This window comes from Parasteatoda tepidariorum, chromosome 7 (assembly GCF_982258835.1).
Source record: "Parasteatoda tepidariorum strain Cologne lab strain chromosome 7, Ptep-v5.0, whole genome shotgun sequence".
NCBI lineage: Eukaryota > Metazoa > Arthropoda > Arachnida > Araneae > Theridiidae > Parasteatoda > Parasteatoda tepidariorum.
The window spans coordinates 20,081,998-20,101,761 of NC_141761.1; the positions used below are offsets into that span (position 1 = coordinate 20,081,998).

The 19,764-nt window shown below is 28.0% G+C and overlaps 2 protein-coding genes across 6 annotated transcripts in view; one reads left to right on the plus strand and one right to left on the minus strand.

Annotated features, from left to right (window-relative positions):
• The window catches only part of LOC122271814 (voltage-dependent calcium channel subunit alpha-2/delta-3), a 485,956-nt gene that overhangs the window by 342,301 nt on the left and 123,891 nt on the right, over positions 1-19,764 (minus strand). The gene's annotated exons all lie outside the window — the stretch shown is intronic.
• LOC107442118 (toxin CSTX-20) lies at positions 9,872-17,998 on the plus strand. Its single transcript, XM_087167465.1, has 4 exons — positions 9,872-9,945; positions 11,758-11,878; positions 14,672-14,793; positions 17,504-17,998. The coding sequence occupies exons 1-4, from the start codon at positions 9,904-9,906 to the stop codon at positions 17,660-17,662; spliced, it is 444 nt and encodes a 147-aa protein (XP_087023591.1). The 5' UTR covers positions 9,872-9,903; the 3' UTR covers positions 17,663-17,998.

The window sequence follows — 19,764 nt, forward strand, 5'->3', positions numbered from 1 at the left end:
TATATTTTAATTTGAAAAATAAGACACAAAAATGTACAGTGCGCAAAAAAATAAACAGTCCAACCAAAAAAACTTTTAATCTAATAATTGGATCTTCACATTTTGGGATTGAATTTTCATGGTTCAAGGAGGTGACCTCAAATAACCTAGATAATTAATGCAGGTGATATTTTAAGACACAAAAACATTATTCTTTCTCTGAGTAAACTTATATTTCTTAGATGGATTTAGACTTCTGAATCTAAAAAAAATATAAGGTGTAGCTGCAATCTAGGAAATATGATCCCAAAGGATTGGTCAGGAGAGCAATCCCAAGTTACGATCCCTAAATGTTAATTTTACTTTTCGCGTATTTCAAAATACGTCTAGAACTTTTTAAGTGAATTGAAAAATTTCTGCATTTTCGTTGATGTAAAGATAATTCCATTAAAAAAGCTTTTGGTAAAGATTTTTGATTTTTAATCAAGAAATCTTTACCTTTTAATATCTTATTAAAATCTTTATCTTTTTTATTAAAAACCTTCTTATCTTTTTAAAATCTTAAAAGTAGTCGAAAATATTTTGATTTGTAAAGTACATAAATTTTAACCGCATTTCAAAGAATTCAATTTTAAATAGAAAAATAAAACCTTTCAGCGAAATCTGTTGATAGTTTCCGAGAAATCAAATTTTAAAAATATGACTTTTTCAAAAATTCGATTTCTCAGGGACTGTTCGACCGATTTTGCTTAAATTTTGCATTTCACCATTTAATATTGTATTCTCTAAAATGACGTAAAAATTGCTGCACCTCATTGCTTAAATAGTTTTCGAATATTAATAAATAAAATAATAAAAATGTATAAATATTTACTAAAATTTATATGTGGCTTTAAATAAACTTTTTCGCATCTTAGCATAAATGAATTTTATAATTGCAGGCAAAAATTTTTGAATTTGCTTCAAAAGTTCTTGAGCTATGGCAAAATAAGCAAAAATTTAAATAAGCTTTAAGGGACAGGGCTAAAGAAAATAGGAGGGCTGGTTCACTCCTTTGAAGTATCTCTTGCCGCGCCGATCCTCCGACGTCACTCTAGTGACGTCACTTTGGCGCAAAGCTCGCACTTTTACTTCAAGAACGGAGCGTTTGGTCTTACTAGCTCTAACTAATATTGGATCATTTCTTTTTGCGAGATATTCTAAGACATTTGTTATTTTCTATAATCACTTTCCTCAGTTTTTGCAGTGAATTTACAAGAATTTAAAACTATTATCGAAATGCCAGTTTGCGCGATTGCAACTTGCAAAAATTCTGATACAAAAACAAAAGGAAAAAGTATAATTTTTCGCGTGTTCCCTAAAGTAAATGAACAACTATGTAAAGAATGGATTCCGAAATGACACAGTTAATATAAAACCGCAATACGTTTATTCTGTCGTAAAGAACTTTTATAAAAATTCATTATCTAAATAGAAACCGCCTCGCTACTTCATAAAGAAAGGCAGGTGAAAAGAATTAAAAAATAGATAAAGTCAAAGAAAATTAAAATGTAAGTAAAAAGTATAAATGAAATATATAGTATATAGTTGAAATTCTCCTAATTTCATAACATATTTTTTAATGTAGTTATTCTAAATATTTATGATTTTTTTTAAAAAAATTATATTCTCTTCAATTTAAATATCTATATATTATATCATCGTAAATTTAAATGTCTATAAGCAATTGTAAAATTTCTGATGTCATTATGAACCTAAATTATTATTTTGTTTCAGTAATTAGCGTTTAAGGTTGATGTTTCCTAATGATTAAGTATGAACAAATTGCTATTAACGACATATTTTAAAATCAGGGATTCTAAATTTAACTTAACTTATCTGTATAAAAGAATATGTAGATAAAAAAAGTGTCGATATATGCCTCCATTTTTCTTAATAGTTAAAGTTAAAACTGAACTTTTTAAAATAAAGTATTTATCGTGTCATTTTCACCAACTAGCAAAACATTTTTATAAGTTTAAAATGGTATTTTTTTAATATAATAACCAAGAAAGTTTTTTTTGAACTATGTTTGTGAACGGAAATAATGTGTTAATTTCGTAAAGTTTGAAGGCTAATAACCAGAAAAAGTCTAACTTATTTTTACAAGAGAAAGATGCAAAGTTATCATATCTTTGCTTGCGATCTCCGAGATCTGTAGACACAGTGACGTCATGATGAGGGAAATCGTAGCTTCAGCTCTAAGAGCCGAGTGAACTAGCCCTTGTATTCTCTTTAGCCCTGTTTAAGGGATCCAAACTTTGAATCGCTCTCTTGACCAAACTATTGGGTGCCTATTTCCCAGATTGCAGCTACTTTCTATTATTTAGGGGTCAGAAATCAGCATCCGCGGAAAAAAAGTTGTGTTTATTCAGAAAAAATACGCTTTTGTGTCTTATTTCGTCACTTGAAATAGTGTAAGCACTAATTAATTAACATACTCAAAGTCCCCTTCAAACCTTGAAGATTGAGTCCTAGAACTTATTATAAACTTCTCTCGAATGTGAAGATGCGATCGTTAGATCAAAAGTTATTCAGGGTGGTCTGTTTATTTCTGTGTGCACTGCATTGTCTCTGCATATCTTTTTTCTATGAAATTGATTTTGTGTTTATTTTTTCTAAAAGATGGGTGTTTGAAACTATTGTTTTTAAGCGTTAAGGGTGAAAACATCCATATGTTTTCTAAAAATTCAAATTCATTTTTCGTTTTTAGAAATTTGAGAAAAATGTGTGTAAAATAAAAAAAAATAAAAGATTTTCTAAAACACCATATTTTATATGCAATGCTGCGCAATGCAATGCTACGTAGTTACCTATGCAATGCTGCGTAGCTAAAAGCAAATAACTTATTTCTATCAATTGCTATTGGAGTTAAAAGAATCTTTAAACATAAATGATATTTTCTTGACCAACATGCTCGTTTCATCAGTTCAATTAACGTTCGGCCGACTTTGGTTCCAGGTGACTGACTAGACACTTTTTAGTCCCTGTCTTTGTTCTGAATTTACAAGCATAAAAAACGAACTTCACGATTTCAAGAAATAGAAAAAAAATTTTTAATCAGTTTAAGGCATATAAAGGGGCTTTAACTTAATTAATTAGTTTCATGTTTTTAGATAAAAATTATAAAATTGTATATATGATACAGAAACAAGCAAAAATTTATAAAAATACATAGCAGAACATGCGCATTTTAAAATGGTTTTAATATTCAAATTAAAAAAAAAATTTTTAATGTCATATGTTATAAGTCGAAGAAAGAATGAAAAATCTTACTTGACAAAATTTTGTCAACAAAACATAAAACAATGCCTTTTCAATATGTAAGACGATTTGGAACTTACCTGGAAAAAAGATAAAAGTTGTTAGAGACATGAAACATGCACAAAACACAAAAAACACAAAATTGCAAATATTTGATTTACTGATTGTTTAAAAAAATGACAGTACATTTTAACTAGCTTAATTACAATTTTTTTTTAAAATAACGCACTAGTTGTTTAATGAAAAAATAACAGTTTATTTTAACTAGCTAATATGATTTTTGTTTCTTTTCTGAGAGCTTTTTGTTACCTTAAAAATTCTGGAAATTGAAGAAAAATTGCAATAGTTATTTTATTTGTAATATTAAGTAGCTCCTTGCACTGTCAATTTATTTTGTATTAAAACAAAACTATTATAAACAAAATTAATTATATTTCTTACTTTTTTTCCATTGAAATCCTTTGCCTTCTCATTTATTGTAATTTTGAACTAAGTTTAGAAATCAACTATTAACAAAGAAACAAACTTATTTTCGAGGAGTACTTTTCTAACGGGATTTGCAGACTAAATTATTTACAAAGAGAAGGTAAGACCACTGAAATATATCAAGCTTGTTAAGTCACAATGAGATGAAATCATAACTAAAGGTAATTTTTGTCAACATTTTGTTTTGTTCAGTACGTTCAACTTCTCATTCGCTTATTAACCGATGTTTTTGCTTTGCAAAGATTTTTATTTATTGTCCCATAATGGCTGTTTCCATTGAGTTGATATTAATAGTGTTGTTAACCGACAAAATTTAATTTCCTTTAGTTGCAAAATCGACCATCTCTTCAAATTTGGAAAACATGCTTTTTTTTAAAGTTCTTTTTCATCAACTGAGTACAAATAACCATGGCAAATGCGAACAAATTCATGTTTTATATTAGTTTAAAAATCCCGTTTTGTTGAAAAACCTGCTAAATCTTGCAAGGAGAAAAAACTATTCTGGCAGATGCCTGCTTTGTACTCATTACAATACACAATAAAAAAAACGAACCTCTCTAAATAACTTTTGATCTAATAATTGGATCTTCACGTTCTAGGACTCAATTTCAATGGTTTGAGGGGGTGATCTACAATATACAACTTAATTAGTGCAGACGATATTTTGATTAACAAAATAATACACAAACCTACCTTCTCCGAGAGAGCCGAAATTAAAATATAGTCTCAATAGTTTGGTCAGGATAGTAATCCAAGGTTTAGACCACTTTTTTTTCTACGTATTTCATCATATCTCGAGAACTTAAGGGTATTGAAAAGTTTTTTTCATACAATTATGAAAGTAATTTATTAAAAAAATCCATGCAAAAAATAATTTTCAGTAAGCATTTATTATTTTTCAATGTAACGTATGTAAGTTGCACATTATTTACATCATTTTAAAGAATGTAATTTCACATGGAAAATGCAAAATTTGAGCCAAAACGATTCAATTGTTTTTGAAAAATCGAATTTTAAAAAAGTCATTGCATAAATCGTGCGGTTACATATTTGAACCATTAAGATTGCGTCCTACAATGTGAAGACCCGATCATTAGATTAAAAGTTATTCATGGTGGTCTGTTAATTCTTTTGCGCACTGTACACGTATTTTCTATTTCAAAATTGTCGTAGAATTTAGTTTAATTTACTATGTATCATTTTTTAATTAATACGTATATGTTGCAAAATATCACACTTTTGTTGCACTAATACTTGATTTTTCATGAGAATAAAACACAAGAGTTGGCGACTTAATATTTTCCTTTAAGATATTTAGAAACTTGCATTTTGTCAATATTGACTTTGATATATTGATTATTCTTATATCGAAAACCGTTTAGAAAAATTCGATAGAATTTTCAACACTTGCTTTTAGCAAGTTGTAGAAACTTTTAAAATCCTATTTTATATAGTTTTCGTGATGACTTAAGTAAATAAATCAACATAAATAAAGTTGGAATTGTTCTTGACAACTGTTTACTTTCCTTAACAGATAATTATTAACCTATTTAATGGACTCTAGAACCATATTTTTTACATAAATAAAGGAAGCAGTACAATTTTGAATATAACTGTTATTATGCATGTAATTACCAAATTTTATATCAGTATAGTTAAATGAAAGAAGATTAAGAAATGCACAAAATAGTTGGTTTTTAAAACGTAGTTGAATGATAAAGTAAGTGTAATTGAATGCAGTTTCACAAGATCTTTTAAAAATATTTTTCGCTAGCATGTCACGGAACTAAAAATTTTCTCATGGCAAAAACAATGATAAGTTTATTTTCGCGTTTCTAATATGATAATTTCTATTGAAGACAAAAATATTCATTCTTAAGCTTGAGATCACCACTTGTACATACAAAAAATTTTCTCACGAAAAAGATCAATGTTATTTGAGTCGATTTATCTTATTTGAGTTCGATAATTAAACAGCTTCTATTTTTGATAAATATATAATCTTATCGTCATATTTTTTAAGATTCTTTTAAAACTATATGGTATGCTTGCGAGCCCACAGCAATATAAATTGCAATATTATTAATAAAACTCTTATATTCATCTATAATAATAAAAAGGAGGGTTTATGTGTAGTTTGTCTCGTTTTGTAAACGTTCGTTTTGAAAGCTATGACTTTTGCGTCCAGGAACACCCCAAGTGAAAAACGAATTTTGGTTTAGCACTAAGCAATGTTTTAAATTAAACTGTAGAATATTCCTTTTTTACCTTCAACCATTTAAATGAATGCTTATACGTATGTGTATAAAATGAATGTTTAGATACATGAAGCAGAGCGTTTATTTGTAGGTGTGTAAGAACCTTATACAAATCCGTATTTCTAAAGAGATCCGCACTAAATTTGATCTAGCAGATCACTAGACTTGATCTAAATTTGACGTCAGATCTAGCAGTTTACTTTAAAACTCTGATCATCGAATCAAACAATTTTCTTAGTCACGAAATATTTAACTAATATGAAAAGAAAGTAAAAATAATTAATAAAAAATAAAAAAAAGTTGAAGTAAAGATGACATTTTAAAGCGTTTGGTAAATTCAGTTCACAGAGTCAACTTAATTACGATTTATTTTTCAAGAGTAACAAAACAAATTACAACATATCTTATGGAAAAATAATAAAAGGAGAAATAATTTGAAAAAAACACGAATTATAATATGTTTGAAATAAACATGTTACAAGGGGAAACAAATTTTGGTAAAATTAGCATACTTTATAATAATATCATTTCCGGTAAAAAAAAACACGCATAATACTGGTAATAAAAACCAAATATACGGCGTATAAACCGTTTATTTGAAAATATATGGTAAATATATGTGTTCTACGCTAAATATATCTGTTTATATGGTAATGGTTTTTACCGGAAATTCTGATTTTAAAAATTATACTTATTATCATACAGTTAGTAAGAAATACATAACTAAAGAGCAGATTTAACTGAAAAAAAATGGTTTTTATGCCCCGTTATAAACTATTAAGAAAAAAATTTATTTAACTTTACCACAGTTACCTAATTTTACCACGTATTATAAAATAATATCTTATTATTAACTTTGCAAACGCTTCGGTAAAAATTACTTATCTTTTCAGTGTAACTATAGAGCCAGATGCACATTAAACTTCACAGTATTCTAGTAAGTTTGGCCATACTAAGTCCTTCTGTCTGCCGAAACTAAATTATTTTAATAACTAGTACCTCAACATCACAAAGAAAAGATTTTATTCCGAAAAATTTGTCAGCAAAATGTGACAAATAACACCGTTTCACGCAGAATGTAATTATTCTTATCCAAATTCAATAGAGGAAGATGAGAAAAATAAAGTATGACATGGAAAGGCTCAACAGGGCTGAGCAATGTCAGGCACGTCAAAAGAGGGCTGAGAAAAAACATGGCTTTAATAACGTTCGGGACCGACAACATTAATCAGAAGTACATGGTACGAAGGGGGGGGGGCGAATTGTTTCCGAGTGCAACCCGAGGAAAAATCATGTTTAAAACTTATTTGTCATCGTCATTGGGGATATAAATTTAGATTTAGTGAAGACAGCCTTTAAGTCAATCTGCTGAATACTAGATCAAAAGGATGTCTGGGATCATAAAAAGCTTGAGTATATGACATAATGTGATATTTCATTCGCCGAACATAAATCTGAAGAAGCTACCGAATGGTTTTCGAATACTATTTCTTTGGCTTTTCCTCTGCGATGTAGCTGACTTTTTCATGTTCATATCGCCGTTTAGAAACTGATGAACTGAGTGGATAAACGTTTGAAGAGACATTTTAGCGAATCTGAGTAAAATAGTTTTTTTTTATTGCTTTTAAACATTTGAAAGAGGAACTACAGAATATGGCTTTTTTTCTATTTTATATCCATCTCAAAATTTATAAATCTCTAACGCTCATTGTTGTGGTTGCAAAAATAAAAGAACCTTTTATTCTTAACTACTAAATTAAAAACATAAATGTAGCACAGAAAAAAATATTGCGAAACAAAAACAAATAAAATTTTAATGTTTAATTTAACGAAAAAATCTCATCTTGTGAGAAAAAACACAAGAAAGTTCTACTAAAAAGAAGAAAAAGAATGTTCTACTGATTGGGTATTGAGTATAGTAAAGTGCGGCGTGCTCTCTGCTTTCGCTTATAGTACTGCGTTTCAATAGGTAAGGCTTAATTTACTCTAATAAGATTTATTTGAGCTCTGAGGCTCTTCTTCAAATTCAAAATACGCAATAAATATTTATTTCTTCTACTGATTCCTTCAAAAAACAAAGAGAAAACGTGAATCACCAACACAATATGTCCTTTTTTAATTTCATGCTTTTTGCCAACCTGGTTAAATATGACTTCAACAGCAAATTAAATTAAAATCTTTGAAAATAATCGTCTGCTACTATGCCAATCTTCAACATTCATACAAACAGTCTGGATCATAGCGTTTGTACGCGGCGTTTCCTGCGGAAAAAGAGGCTTTCTAAGATTTGGCATCGACTTTTTGTTGCCAAACACACTTAAAATCTTTTTCGGCATCATAAACGCATTAAAAAATCCTTACTTAGTATGTTTATCCACTGAAATTTTAAAATTTAATAATTGGCAATATAAGTTTATATATCTCTTATGATAAAATGAAAAGTTTATGTGTCTTATAACTCATCGGGAAATTTAATAAGCGGGTAAAAGAAGCAACTTTAACCCCCGATCCTAAAAAAAGTTTGTGCAAAAATTTTTGATTTAATCGTTCAAGAGAGACATTTAAAAAATGGAATATTATCAGTGGTTTTATCATTGATGTAAAAGAAACTGCAAGCGATTTTAAAGATATCGTAAGTAATATTACCTCGCTTATAGCTCTCATTGATAACAAAGAGTTAATTGCACGCTCTTAGATATTTGATTAATTTTTAATTCGTTCTGTCAGATAAACTCAGTGATCCACGAGAGCGTAAAAGCATAGGTGGACAACGTTACCAAATTAGTGTTTATTAAGCAGTATGAAGCAATGTGTTTATTTTTACAAATGGATTTTTACTGGATGTTGATTGACGTAATACATCTCTTTGCAATTTGATTTCAAGTCTAAATAGCTTCAATTTTTTCATTTTTTTGCTAAATTAGGGAACTCTTTTCCTTTTCGCAAATTATTCCAGACCCCTAAAAGGATCTTTTATTGCTTGCATCACAAACGTTATTTATTCTGCAAATACCAATTACCAAAACTAGTTCTGAGAGATAGTCATTCCGAAGTTTATTCATCAAAATCTAAACATTCTTAAGAAGAAACTCTGAAAATGTTTCGAAATGTCGAGAATATTGAGACGGTTTACAGCACGCGGGATTTTCGTTTTGCAACGACTTCTGTGAAAGAATTTATTTGAAATTCATATCAAAAAGAAAATTCATTAAGAGTTACAGGTCTCGAGGACGATTTAAATGCTCAAATGATGAAAAAAAATAATAGAAACTAAAGAGTCTGTGATTGTTGTTAATAGGTTAGAAAAGTCTAGAATAGCTCTAGAAAAAGTCTTAATTAGCTTATAACTAAAACTTAAAAACTAATTAGCTTATAACTAAGAGAAATATTTTCTGCAAACATGATAACTAACATTTTTTTTATTATAACTTAATTTAAAAGTTATTATAGTGTTTATGATTTAGAAATATTTTTCAATGCAGAAACCACAAAGCTATATAGATCGATAATATAATAGTTTTAATATAAATGTATAAATTGTAAACTTTTTTAGTGAAACGCATGGAAGCTTTCCTAATCCTTACATTTTAATAAGATAATTTCATTAAAAATCATTCAATTCAATTATTAGAGTTGATTTAAAAAAGTCTAGACTTCATTATTTATTTTCGAAAAAATGATAGAATTTACCATAAGGAGGATTCCCTACTTTCTTTCTTTCTTTCTGATAAGGATTATTGTCGTCACTTTCTTAGGATAAGAGGAACGCATAGGGAGATAGAAAGAATAGAAGAAGAATATTGTATATAAGGAATAAAAAATTGTTAGGTTTTAGCATATCATCTCCAGAAATAATCATTTTTTGCAAAAGATAATCATGAAGTGGTTTGTGTTGGCTTTATGTTTTGCTTGTGCAGCTGTGAGTATATTATCACTTTTGTTTTTAATAGAATTATTACTTCTTGTACAAAATATTTCAAAGAATAAATATTTATTTAGTTTAATTTATTCATTTAATTTTAATTTATTCATATAATTTATTTCCTTTTAAATTTACATCTTAATTTAACACTTAAGAGTTCATTATTTTTTTTTTAATCATTTAATATTAAATTTGTTATATTTTAAAATTATTTACTTATTATTTATCATTTTTACTTATTTATTCATATTATTATTTTTTATGAAGATTATTTTTCATGAAACTGTTATTATACCTACCTAAATAATTCAGAGTAATAAGTTTCGATAGTGCAAATCAGTTTTAAAGATTGTATAAGAACAGTTTTGTAAACAATTAAAACGTTAGAATTGAACAAATTATTATTTTTAAGCCGAATTTTGTATTATAAAGTATTCCTTATTGTTCAATAATTTAAGTTTGTTACTTACACATTAATTAAAATTTATTCATTTTATTAATACAATTATTTAAAAAAAATGCTATGCTAAAAATCGTACAATTTTAATTTTAAAATGACTTTAGAAAACAATGCATGAATATGCATAAAATGGTATTTCAAGCATTAAAATAACATTTTTATGCTAATTAATTTAATTTCGAATAAAAACTTTACAGCAGTGAGCTTTAACTGGGTAGAAACTTGCATAGGTAAGTTTACATTAAGCATTAAGAGGTTAAATTATTTGCTAGAAGAAATTATTCCAGATATGAATCTCTTTAAATTTATTATATTGTGCATCACGCTAATTATAATCATTTCTAATAAATAATTATAAAGGACATAATACAATACCTATACTTTTATTTAGAAGTTCAGCTATTTAAATTTAGAATTATAATAAAACTGTAGCTTCAACTATTGTAGAGTTATAACTTCGACTATAGTAGACCGATAGTTTGAACTTTAATAGAGAGATTTTGACTAGCGTTTGCTTTAGGTTAACCTTCACGATAACCTTACATTCTATCCTCTAAGTCAGGGTTTCTTAACCTGTGCTTCATGAACCCGCTGGGTCCGCTGACTACTCCTAATTTTTAAAATGTTTGGAAGCCTACCCATTGCTGGAAAAGCGAACTATGGCAGCTATAGTTCCATTTGTTACAGTGAATCTTTGCGAAGCGGGTTTTTCCACACATGTGACAATAAAATCAAAATATCGAAATCGATTGAATGTTGAACATGATATGCGCGTTGCTTTGTCGAATACCATCCCCCAATCCAATTTATGAATTAAGGAAAAGCAGCAGCAACCTTCACATTAAAAATTTAAAAATTTAGTATACTATTAAAACAATAAAATTAAATGTTTTCTAATAACTGATGTTTTTTGCAATAATTTTTTTCACAGAGGGTGGTCCGTGACTTCTTAAAAAATTTTAAAAGGGGTCCATTATACCAAAAAGATTAAGAAACACTGCTCTAAGTGATTCTGCGATTTGTATGGAAATTTCGCGCATGCGCTGTGATGCTTAAATAGCGTTTTTGTTAGAGTTAACAGAAAATCGTAATGCTATGCAAAATGTCTCTATCATTCAAACCGCAACTTTAATAGTATGAAAACATAACTTAAACTTGATTATATAATATTATGATTGAACTTCAGTGGAGACATAATTTAACATAATAACATTGTTTTTAGAAATACAATGAAAAGATTAATTCTTCACTTAGGTCTGTTATGAAGTTCAGTTAACTTTAAGTTACTAAATAAGTTAAGGTTCAGAAATATAATTGTCTTTATCGTAATATTTTTTGTTTTGTTTCAGGTATCTCTAGGTGCCAGGAGACGCTGCAAATCAGCAGATGATTGTGAAGAGGGCGAATGCTGCGTGACTTATGCTATTGTATCATTTTTGGGAGGTGTCTGCCGAAGTCTGAGAGATGAAGGTCAGTTCGAAACATTAGAATTAGATTAATGAAACCATTTATGTAAATATTTTTTTAATTAATTTGTTCAGATGACATCATTGAATCAAAAAATAATTGTTAAAACTAGATTCACCCAGGAAGGTATTGAAAAAAATCTTAATAATGGGGCTTATTTACCCAGCATGGGTGTACTTTGTAATTATGGTGAAAAGTATCGGCACTTACGGAGCCAATACAATATATCCTAAAATTTTATGGAACAAAAATTGATAATTTTACGGTAGAAATGGTTTTTACGGTAAAGCATATTTTGAGAATGTTGCTTTCAGAGTGCCAGTACTTTTAACCGTAATTTGATCCGGAATTTTTTTACAGAGAACATTGCAATGGCCAGCGTTTTGCTAATACTGTAGTTTAGCAAGTAATTTAAAACCAACTTAAAAATAGTTTTTGTTGCAATGCTAATTAGTAAAGTGTTAACTATTTTCCATTTTTAATAAAATATTTGTGTTTAATAGTGTAAATTAATGTACGAATAGTTATCTATTTAAATTTCCAAAGATTATAAACTTTGATAGTATTCCGGAGAATTTTTGGTGGGATTGTGACGCCCTTTTGGAACCATTGCTAGTGAAGGACAACAGGTAATAACGGATCAATAAGATAAATAATGGAGAAAAAAAACATATTATACGTTTAGATTATTTTTATTATCTTTAAATAATATAATTAAAAGTTTCTATTCAAATTTCTAAAAAATGTAACATGTCACCAAAATAGAAAGCTTTAAGGTTCTGTATTAAGATTCTCTCAGCAAATGTTTGTTTTAAATAAAGACGTCAAAAATGTTTGTTTTTAACTTCAAATATTCGAATTTTCATAAGAAAGCAAATATTTATCATGGCAAACATAAGTAAGGTTACATTCATTTCAGTTGTGTCACGGAAACCAGAAAATAAAATACCAGAAAAACCAACATTTTTTCCTTTGGAATATTTCACATTTCAATGCATATATGTTTCAGAATTTCATATTTTTTTTCGATTCTATTATAACTCAAAAAGTTAAAATGCGTTTGAAATAATAAACTAAGAATTTTGCTAATATGCTACTTTCATGCAATTAAAGGAAGAACAACATAGCTTGTAAAAAGCAAAAATTGTTAATACTCAATTGTTCAATTAATGATTATGATAAACTAAACTTAATAATTTTTAAAAAAATCTTTTTCGACGTATTTCAGCTTAATTTTTACCGTGTCTCAAATACCAAAAGATAAAAAAGTTATCTCTTTTATAATTCAATGTTTAAAATATATTTTTTAAAATTATCTATTACTTACTTTACTCATGAGTTGAAATGAAAAAATTCAAATTTAGATTCCTCGAACTAGATGAATTTAAGTTTTGTTGTGTGATGGAGGTTTTAAAAAAAATGATTTTTCTCTCTCACAGAATGGTGGTGTTTTGAAATATAATTCTGCAAAAGATATTACTGAAATCTAGTCAAACCAATTAAAAAAATCCCTACGTGCAGCGAGAATCATATTTTTTGTGAATATTGTTTCAAAATTTCAATTGAGAGTACCTTCAATTTAAATTGAGAGTACCTTTAATTCTTTTTCTTACATAATTTTGCAAACTATTTCAATAAAATATTTAAAATGATAGTATTTTATTGAATTTTTTTGATAGAATTGGGCAAATCCATTACTCAACTGAGCACAAGAGTTCACTTGTTCATACATGTCTCAGCGTGTCTTGCACCGCGCTCGACATATTATGCTGTGATTTTTACATGTTTAAAAAAATCAATTCAATATTTTGATACAATATTTCAAGAAGGGTGGACTGTAGAAGTTTACAATAAGCTTGATTTCCTTTTTTTTTAAAATTTTACCGTTGTTTCCCCCTTTGTTTACCAAACACAATTGCTAAATATGATTTTCAATTTGTATAATTCTATCTCGATCCTAAACGTTTGCAGTACTAGTAAAAATGGGCTATTAATTGAACAATTAATAATTTATTTCTTAAAACTGTTTTTTCAAGAATTTTTTTATAGAAATTATTTCATTAAATCGAATATAAAAATATATAAATAATGCATTTAAATCTCATATTTAAATATGTTTATTTTATAACATAAAATGTAAAATATAATATGCAAGCATTTTAAAGACAAAATAAATTGCGATTGCGAAAACATTACCTTGAAAACAATATAAGATCACCTTAAAAACATTTAAATAAAATTATTCATTTATGTGGTTGATTAACATAATTTACTTGGAAAAAGTAAAAGATAAAACTTAACACTCTTATTCTCAAAAAAGGAACGGAATTTAAGTTATACTGGTATACATATTTCAGAATTTGAAGTTCAGCTTTAAGACGAATTTATGCAAAAGCCACATTTACCTAAGCGATGGAAGATATGTAATAACTCTCATTTATGATATTGATGGCATTTAATATGTTTTAAACGCTGTATTTCGGTACACGGCTGTTATTACGTGAAAATTAAATTATAATTTTAAAGTTATATGAACTGCAATACTTTATTTTATTGATTCGATATTTTATTTGAATAATGAAGACTATGATATCGGGATTGAGGTCCATCGAAAGTATTGCGAACAAAATCCATGTATTTCAAATAAAATACAAAGTACACAGCGCAGCACCTTTATTCCATCAGAAGTATTAATCGGAAAAAGCAGTATTTATTGCATACAAGCAATGAATATATTATATGCAATCCAAATTTATTATATGCATAATAAAAACCAGTTGTATTTTTCTCATGTAGGACAATCATGCACACCAATCAGCAAAAAAGACCAAGAAGAGGAGCCAAATATGCATATTTTCCAGTGCCCATGCAAAGAAGGTCTTGAATGTGTTGCTACTCACGAATTAACCGTTTTTGGAGTAAGTACAAACTTATTTGTGAAATTCGCCAATATATAGGGGAGAGTGGGGTCAATTGTAACAGGGTACGATTGTAACAGAGCAAAACTTTCGAGTGTCGAGTTCTAGATTTGGTTCCTAGGTGGCACACAAGGTGTATTTAATAAATTTACATGTACACCCTTGCTGGCAACCATTTTTATGTACTTTTGAAAGAGTTACATCACAAAAGATATTTTCACGATACGTAAGTACTTTTTTTGGTTTTAGAATATTATATTGCAACAAAGTAATTTTGTTTAAACAAATAAAAATTATTAACCGAATATGTAAGTGGACACCTTAATTAACATTTCAAAAAAAAAGATTAGTTTCTCTAATTAACTAGCATTGTTTTTAACAAATGAAGCTGAAATGGCGTCTTGGGGACGATTGTAACAATAAGTAAAGGGACGATTGTAACAGTTGAAGATAAATAATATGTTAATATGCTTATGTTTACAAACCATTACTTAACTCTTTAAGAACCACCAATAATTTCCTATATCATTTATATTATGTTGCATGTGCATTATTTTATTTGTCACCTTTCACAGCATAAATTAAAATTTTTAACCCTTTAAAGTTAAAAGTTTAACCCTTTAGGTCTCTGCTCATTATTATTTTTACTCCTAAAATATCACTACTATTTTGTTCAATAAAAAATATATCACAACTATGATAATATGTATAATTAACTATGTTTTAGTTGAATTTATGAACTGTTACAATTGACCCCGTAAGTGGGGACAATTGTAACAAGTGCACGACTGTCAAAAATTGTTAATAACTAATATAATAACATTTAAAATAAGATATTTATTTGTTTTTCTAGTAGAGGATAGTCTACTTTACTCGTCTGTCAATTAATACTAATAATATATTGGATTTTTTGTTAGTTAAAAATAGTTAAGTAAAAAATGTTACAATTGACCCCACTCTCCCCCACCATGATGGTTTAATCAGGAAATTAAATCATCGTTAAATTTTCGAAAGAAAAAGTATTTACAATCAATGAAATGTCAAAATGACTATAAATGTAAAGTTGAGCACGGATGTCATAAAAAAATTCTCTTCTTGAATTCTTTCCGCTCATATGAGAAAAGACCTCTTTTAGTTAAATACATATCTCGATGACCCTTGATTTGAAAAAAAAAAAAACGTTTTTGATCGCATTTTTTTTTCTCCAAATTTTTGAAACATTTAAAACGTTTGCTTGAGCTTCAATTCTTAATGTCTTTGAATAATTTTACAAATCATTTCTTTTTGAGGCTTTAATGGAAAAGATAATATCATGTTTAAGAAGAATTTGCCCATTTCTATAGAAATACACTTGTAAGATAAGTGTGCATAGACAAGAGTATCCGAAATTCAGAGTGGTATTCTCATATTTTGTAATTATAATAAATACTCTGTAATTTGATGATTCCAAAAGAAACTGATTTTTATAGGGAAGTAATTGCTGTAGAGCCTTAATACTGCAGTATGTGGTAAAATAAAAGGCTCAAATATACTAAAAATCGATACAGTAACAAAAAAGACAGTGGGGTAAAAGAAAAAAGGAAAGAAAAGAATTTAATAAAAATGGAAAATTAAATTAGAATGTAAAGATGCTGGTTTGGAGAATTAAGCTTTAAAAATAATAAACAAAAATCATTAAAATTTCTACAATTCATGTATAATTATTCAAAAAATATTGATTGTCATCATTATTATTCCATTGATTATTTTTGTGATATTGAAAAAACTATGCTTTTTATTTCAATGAGAACAGGATTTAAATTATTATTTATTTACTGCAATTCCTTTTTAAAAGGATATGTCACGAAACAAAATATTCGAAATACCGTAATTTTTACAGTAATAATTACCATAAAACCACTTAAAATTATTATTAGCGTTAAAATTGGAGAATAATATTTCAAGGTAAAAATGGATTTTACGTTAAAATGGATTCTACAGATGATATACGCAAAGTGGCAATATTTTACATTGTAATTTGACTCGAACTCTTTTCCCGAATTCTTCTAAACGATTTGCTTAATGAAATATGCCATAGAATATTTATTGGTATTTTTTTGAATGCTTATCAAATGTGAAACAACAAAAAATTCAAAAGAATCTATAAATTTTAAAATTTTTCTTAGATTACTTTAGGTTTTTGCAATGATTAAAAGTATCATTTAAAAAAAGGTTGACTCATTTTAGGATGAAATGTATTCTGGAACCAACTAGCTATTTCTTATTTAAAAAATGCAGCTTAATGAAGTATTATCGTTTCTAGCACCAAGAAAACTTAATACTATATCTACCCGCATAATTTTTATACCCTCTCATCGAATTTGAATTAGATCTCATAATTTTTTTTTATTCATTGCATATTTTGGCAGTGTTGTAGCTTCTTTGAAGTGATATGATTTCTTCAAAATCACTTATTTGAGCTTATTAGACAGCTTCTTGTGTTTTTTAATCACTTATACCCTTTAGTTTACTATAAAAATTCCTTTCGCCTTTAGTTAATCCCGCCATCAAATTATGAATGTTTCCCTAGAAAAGTGTCCTTTGTTAGAAATTTTACTTTCTCGCTCACCATTTATGTGTAAATTCATATCTTAATTATCAATTTCAAGCTAATCGATTGTATTTCTCGAATTATGTTTCCTGTTTATGAATTCTATTAATTCTATTATAGCATGTTATTAAACATAAGCCAGAATGCGTTGTACCTGGAAAAGAGGATTTGAGTACAGTACAACCACCTGAACCAGAAACAAAAGAGCCTGAACCTGAACCAGAAACAAAAGAACCTGAACCTGAGCCGGAAACAGCCGAACCAGATGTTGAAGAATGACCAGGAGGAGAACGCCCAAGGGACGATGCTTGTGAAGACTGGACTTACGGATGTTAATAAAATAAAAACCTTTCGAAAATAATATTGCTCTCACAACGAATGAAATTATTGAAAAACGCATAATTCGCAAAAATATGCCTTACATTTATCTATTTTACATTTTCAAAAACGAAAAAGAATAACAATTAAAGATTGTAGTATGATTATACAATAAATAAATTAATTTGCTAAACACTCGTAATATGGAGTATTAATTTGCAATTATTATGTTGAACAAGTATATCATTTGTGCGTTAGTATGCTGCTAAAATATACAATAAACTTAGTTAAGTATTATGAGTTTCTTGAATTTTTCACACAATACAAATTATCACGCAAAAGTAACTACTGCTTTCTATTGCGTAATATGCGGTTTAAAATGTTTAAAAATTATAAAAAAATTAGGAAAAAATGTTTTATTTGCTCTCGAAAAAACTTTAAATGATTCTCTTTTCAACAACCATTAGGCAAATTATGAAAAACGACTCGAAACTTGTAATTTTAATGTTATTTTTTTCTGCAACTTTAAAACTAATTTGTGTAGTAAAATATTCAAAAATCTTGCTTTTTCACAATTAGTTAGGATCAAAAAAATTTGCAATAATGTTGAAAGTTTTCGGGAAGCTGTGGATAATTTTTTAAATAATTTGAGTAAAAATGATTTTCCTTTTAATTTTTGTAATGTTAATTTTTTTATTAAAAAAATGATTGATGGTTTTTAAGTTTTTATATAATTTTTTCTTTTAACAGGGCGCAATTCTAGTCTTAACTGAGCAGCCCCAGTTAAGCATTCTATTAATTTGTCTACGTATTTCTTTCTCCTGACCTTTTCCATTTCATTTTAAACTTCTTCTGCGCATTATAATAGGGGGCGTTGGTTTTTCAGTTTTTAGTGTTTTCTTTTCCTCTACTTGCTTTTGAAGTTGATGCTTGACCTGTGACTTAGTGAGTTTTTATTTTTCTGATGATTTTGATTGATTTTCTTTTCTTAATTTGTTAATTATTTTGAATGTATCTTGTTTTTCCTGGACCTCTATACAAAACCATCGGGGTACTGAGGGAGATATTTTAAGCATTTGCTTCTCCCTCAATTAGAAATGGTTTTGCTTTTAATGGCTACCGAGGCCGGTACCCCCTGAAGACGTCGGCTTCGGTGGTCATATTTTTATTTTTATTTCATTCGTTTCTTGTATTATAAAAAAAGACTCGTATTTCAGGCTAAGAAAAGCATTTAAAAATTTTAAAGCAATTAAAAATAATAATACTTCCAATGGAAAAATGCGCAAAGCAGCAGTGAATGCGAAAGGAATTGAAACAAGAGAAACAATGAAAAAAAAAGGACAAATATGACAACTGAAGCTGACGTCTTCAGGGGGTACTAGCTCCGGAAGTCATAAAAGCAAAACCTTTTCTATCGAGAAAGCACGACAAAAGTCTGAACTTGCTCCCTCTGTATCCCAAAGGTTTTGCCAAAGTCCTGGAAAAGAATATAATACATAATATAAAATACAAAAAGCAAATACAGAAGAATAAAAACAAGACAAATACATAAGAATAGTACGTCCAAACGCTTACTTGAAACAAAAATCTAATAACAAGATGAAACAACTGCCTGCGAGACGCAACTAAATTGAAATAAACATAAAAACAACGCCCCATAACTTGCACAGTAGAAAGAAAAAAAGGGACAGAAGTTAAGAAAGAGCCAGAAAATAGTGACATCATTAATAGTAAAGCTTGACCGGGGCAACTCAATCAAGACTTGGATTTTGCCTTATTAAAAGAAAAAACTATTATTTCTCAATCATTTTCTTAATTTTAAAATCAATATTGCAAAAATTAAAAGAAAAACCATTATTTTCTAAATTTTTTAAAAAAATTACTAGTTGTCTCTAGAAAGCCTAAAACAATATCACAAATTTTATTAATTCTAAACAATTGAGAAAAAACTTAATTTTTGAAAATTTTACTGCACAAATTAGTTTCAAACTTACAGAAAAGAGTAAGTTTAAAATTAAAAGCTTTTCTTCTATCATAAACACCAATTTCAATTTGCTTATGAA

Bases quoted from the DNA above. Each gene is read 5' to 3' on its own strand.
- LOC107442118 (XM_087167465.1), top strand. From the start codon at position 9,904: ATGAAGTGGTTTGTGTTGGCTTTATGTTTTGCTTGTGCAGCT. The intron at 11,879-14,671 runs GTCAGTTCGAAA...TTTCTCATGTAG, and splicing joins CCGAAGTCTGAGAGATGAAG to GACAATCATGCACACCAATC. The intron at 14,794-17,503 runs GTAAGTACAAAC...ATTCTATTATAG, and splicing joins ACGAATTAACCGTTTTTGGA to CATGTTATTAAACATAAGCC.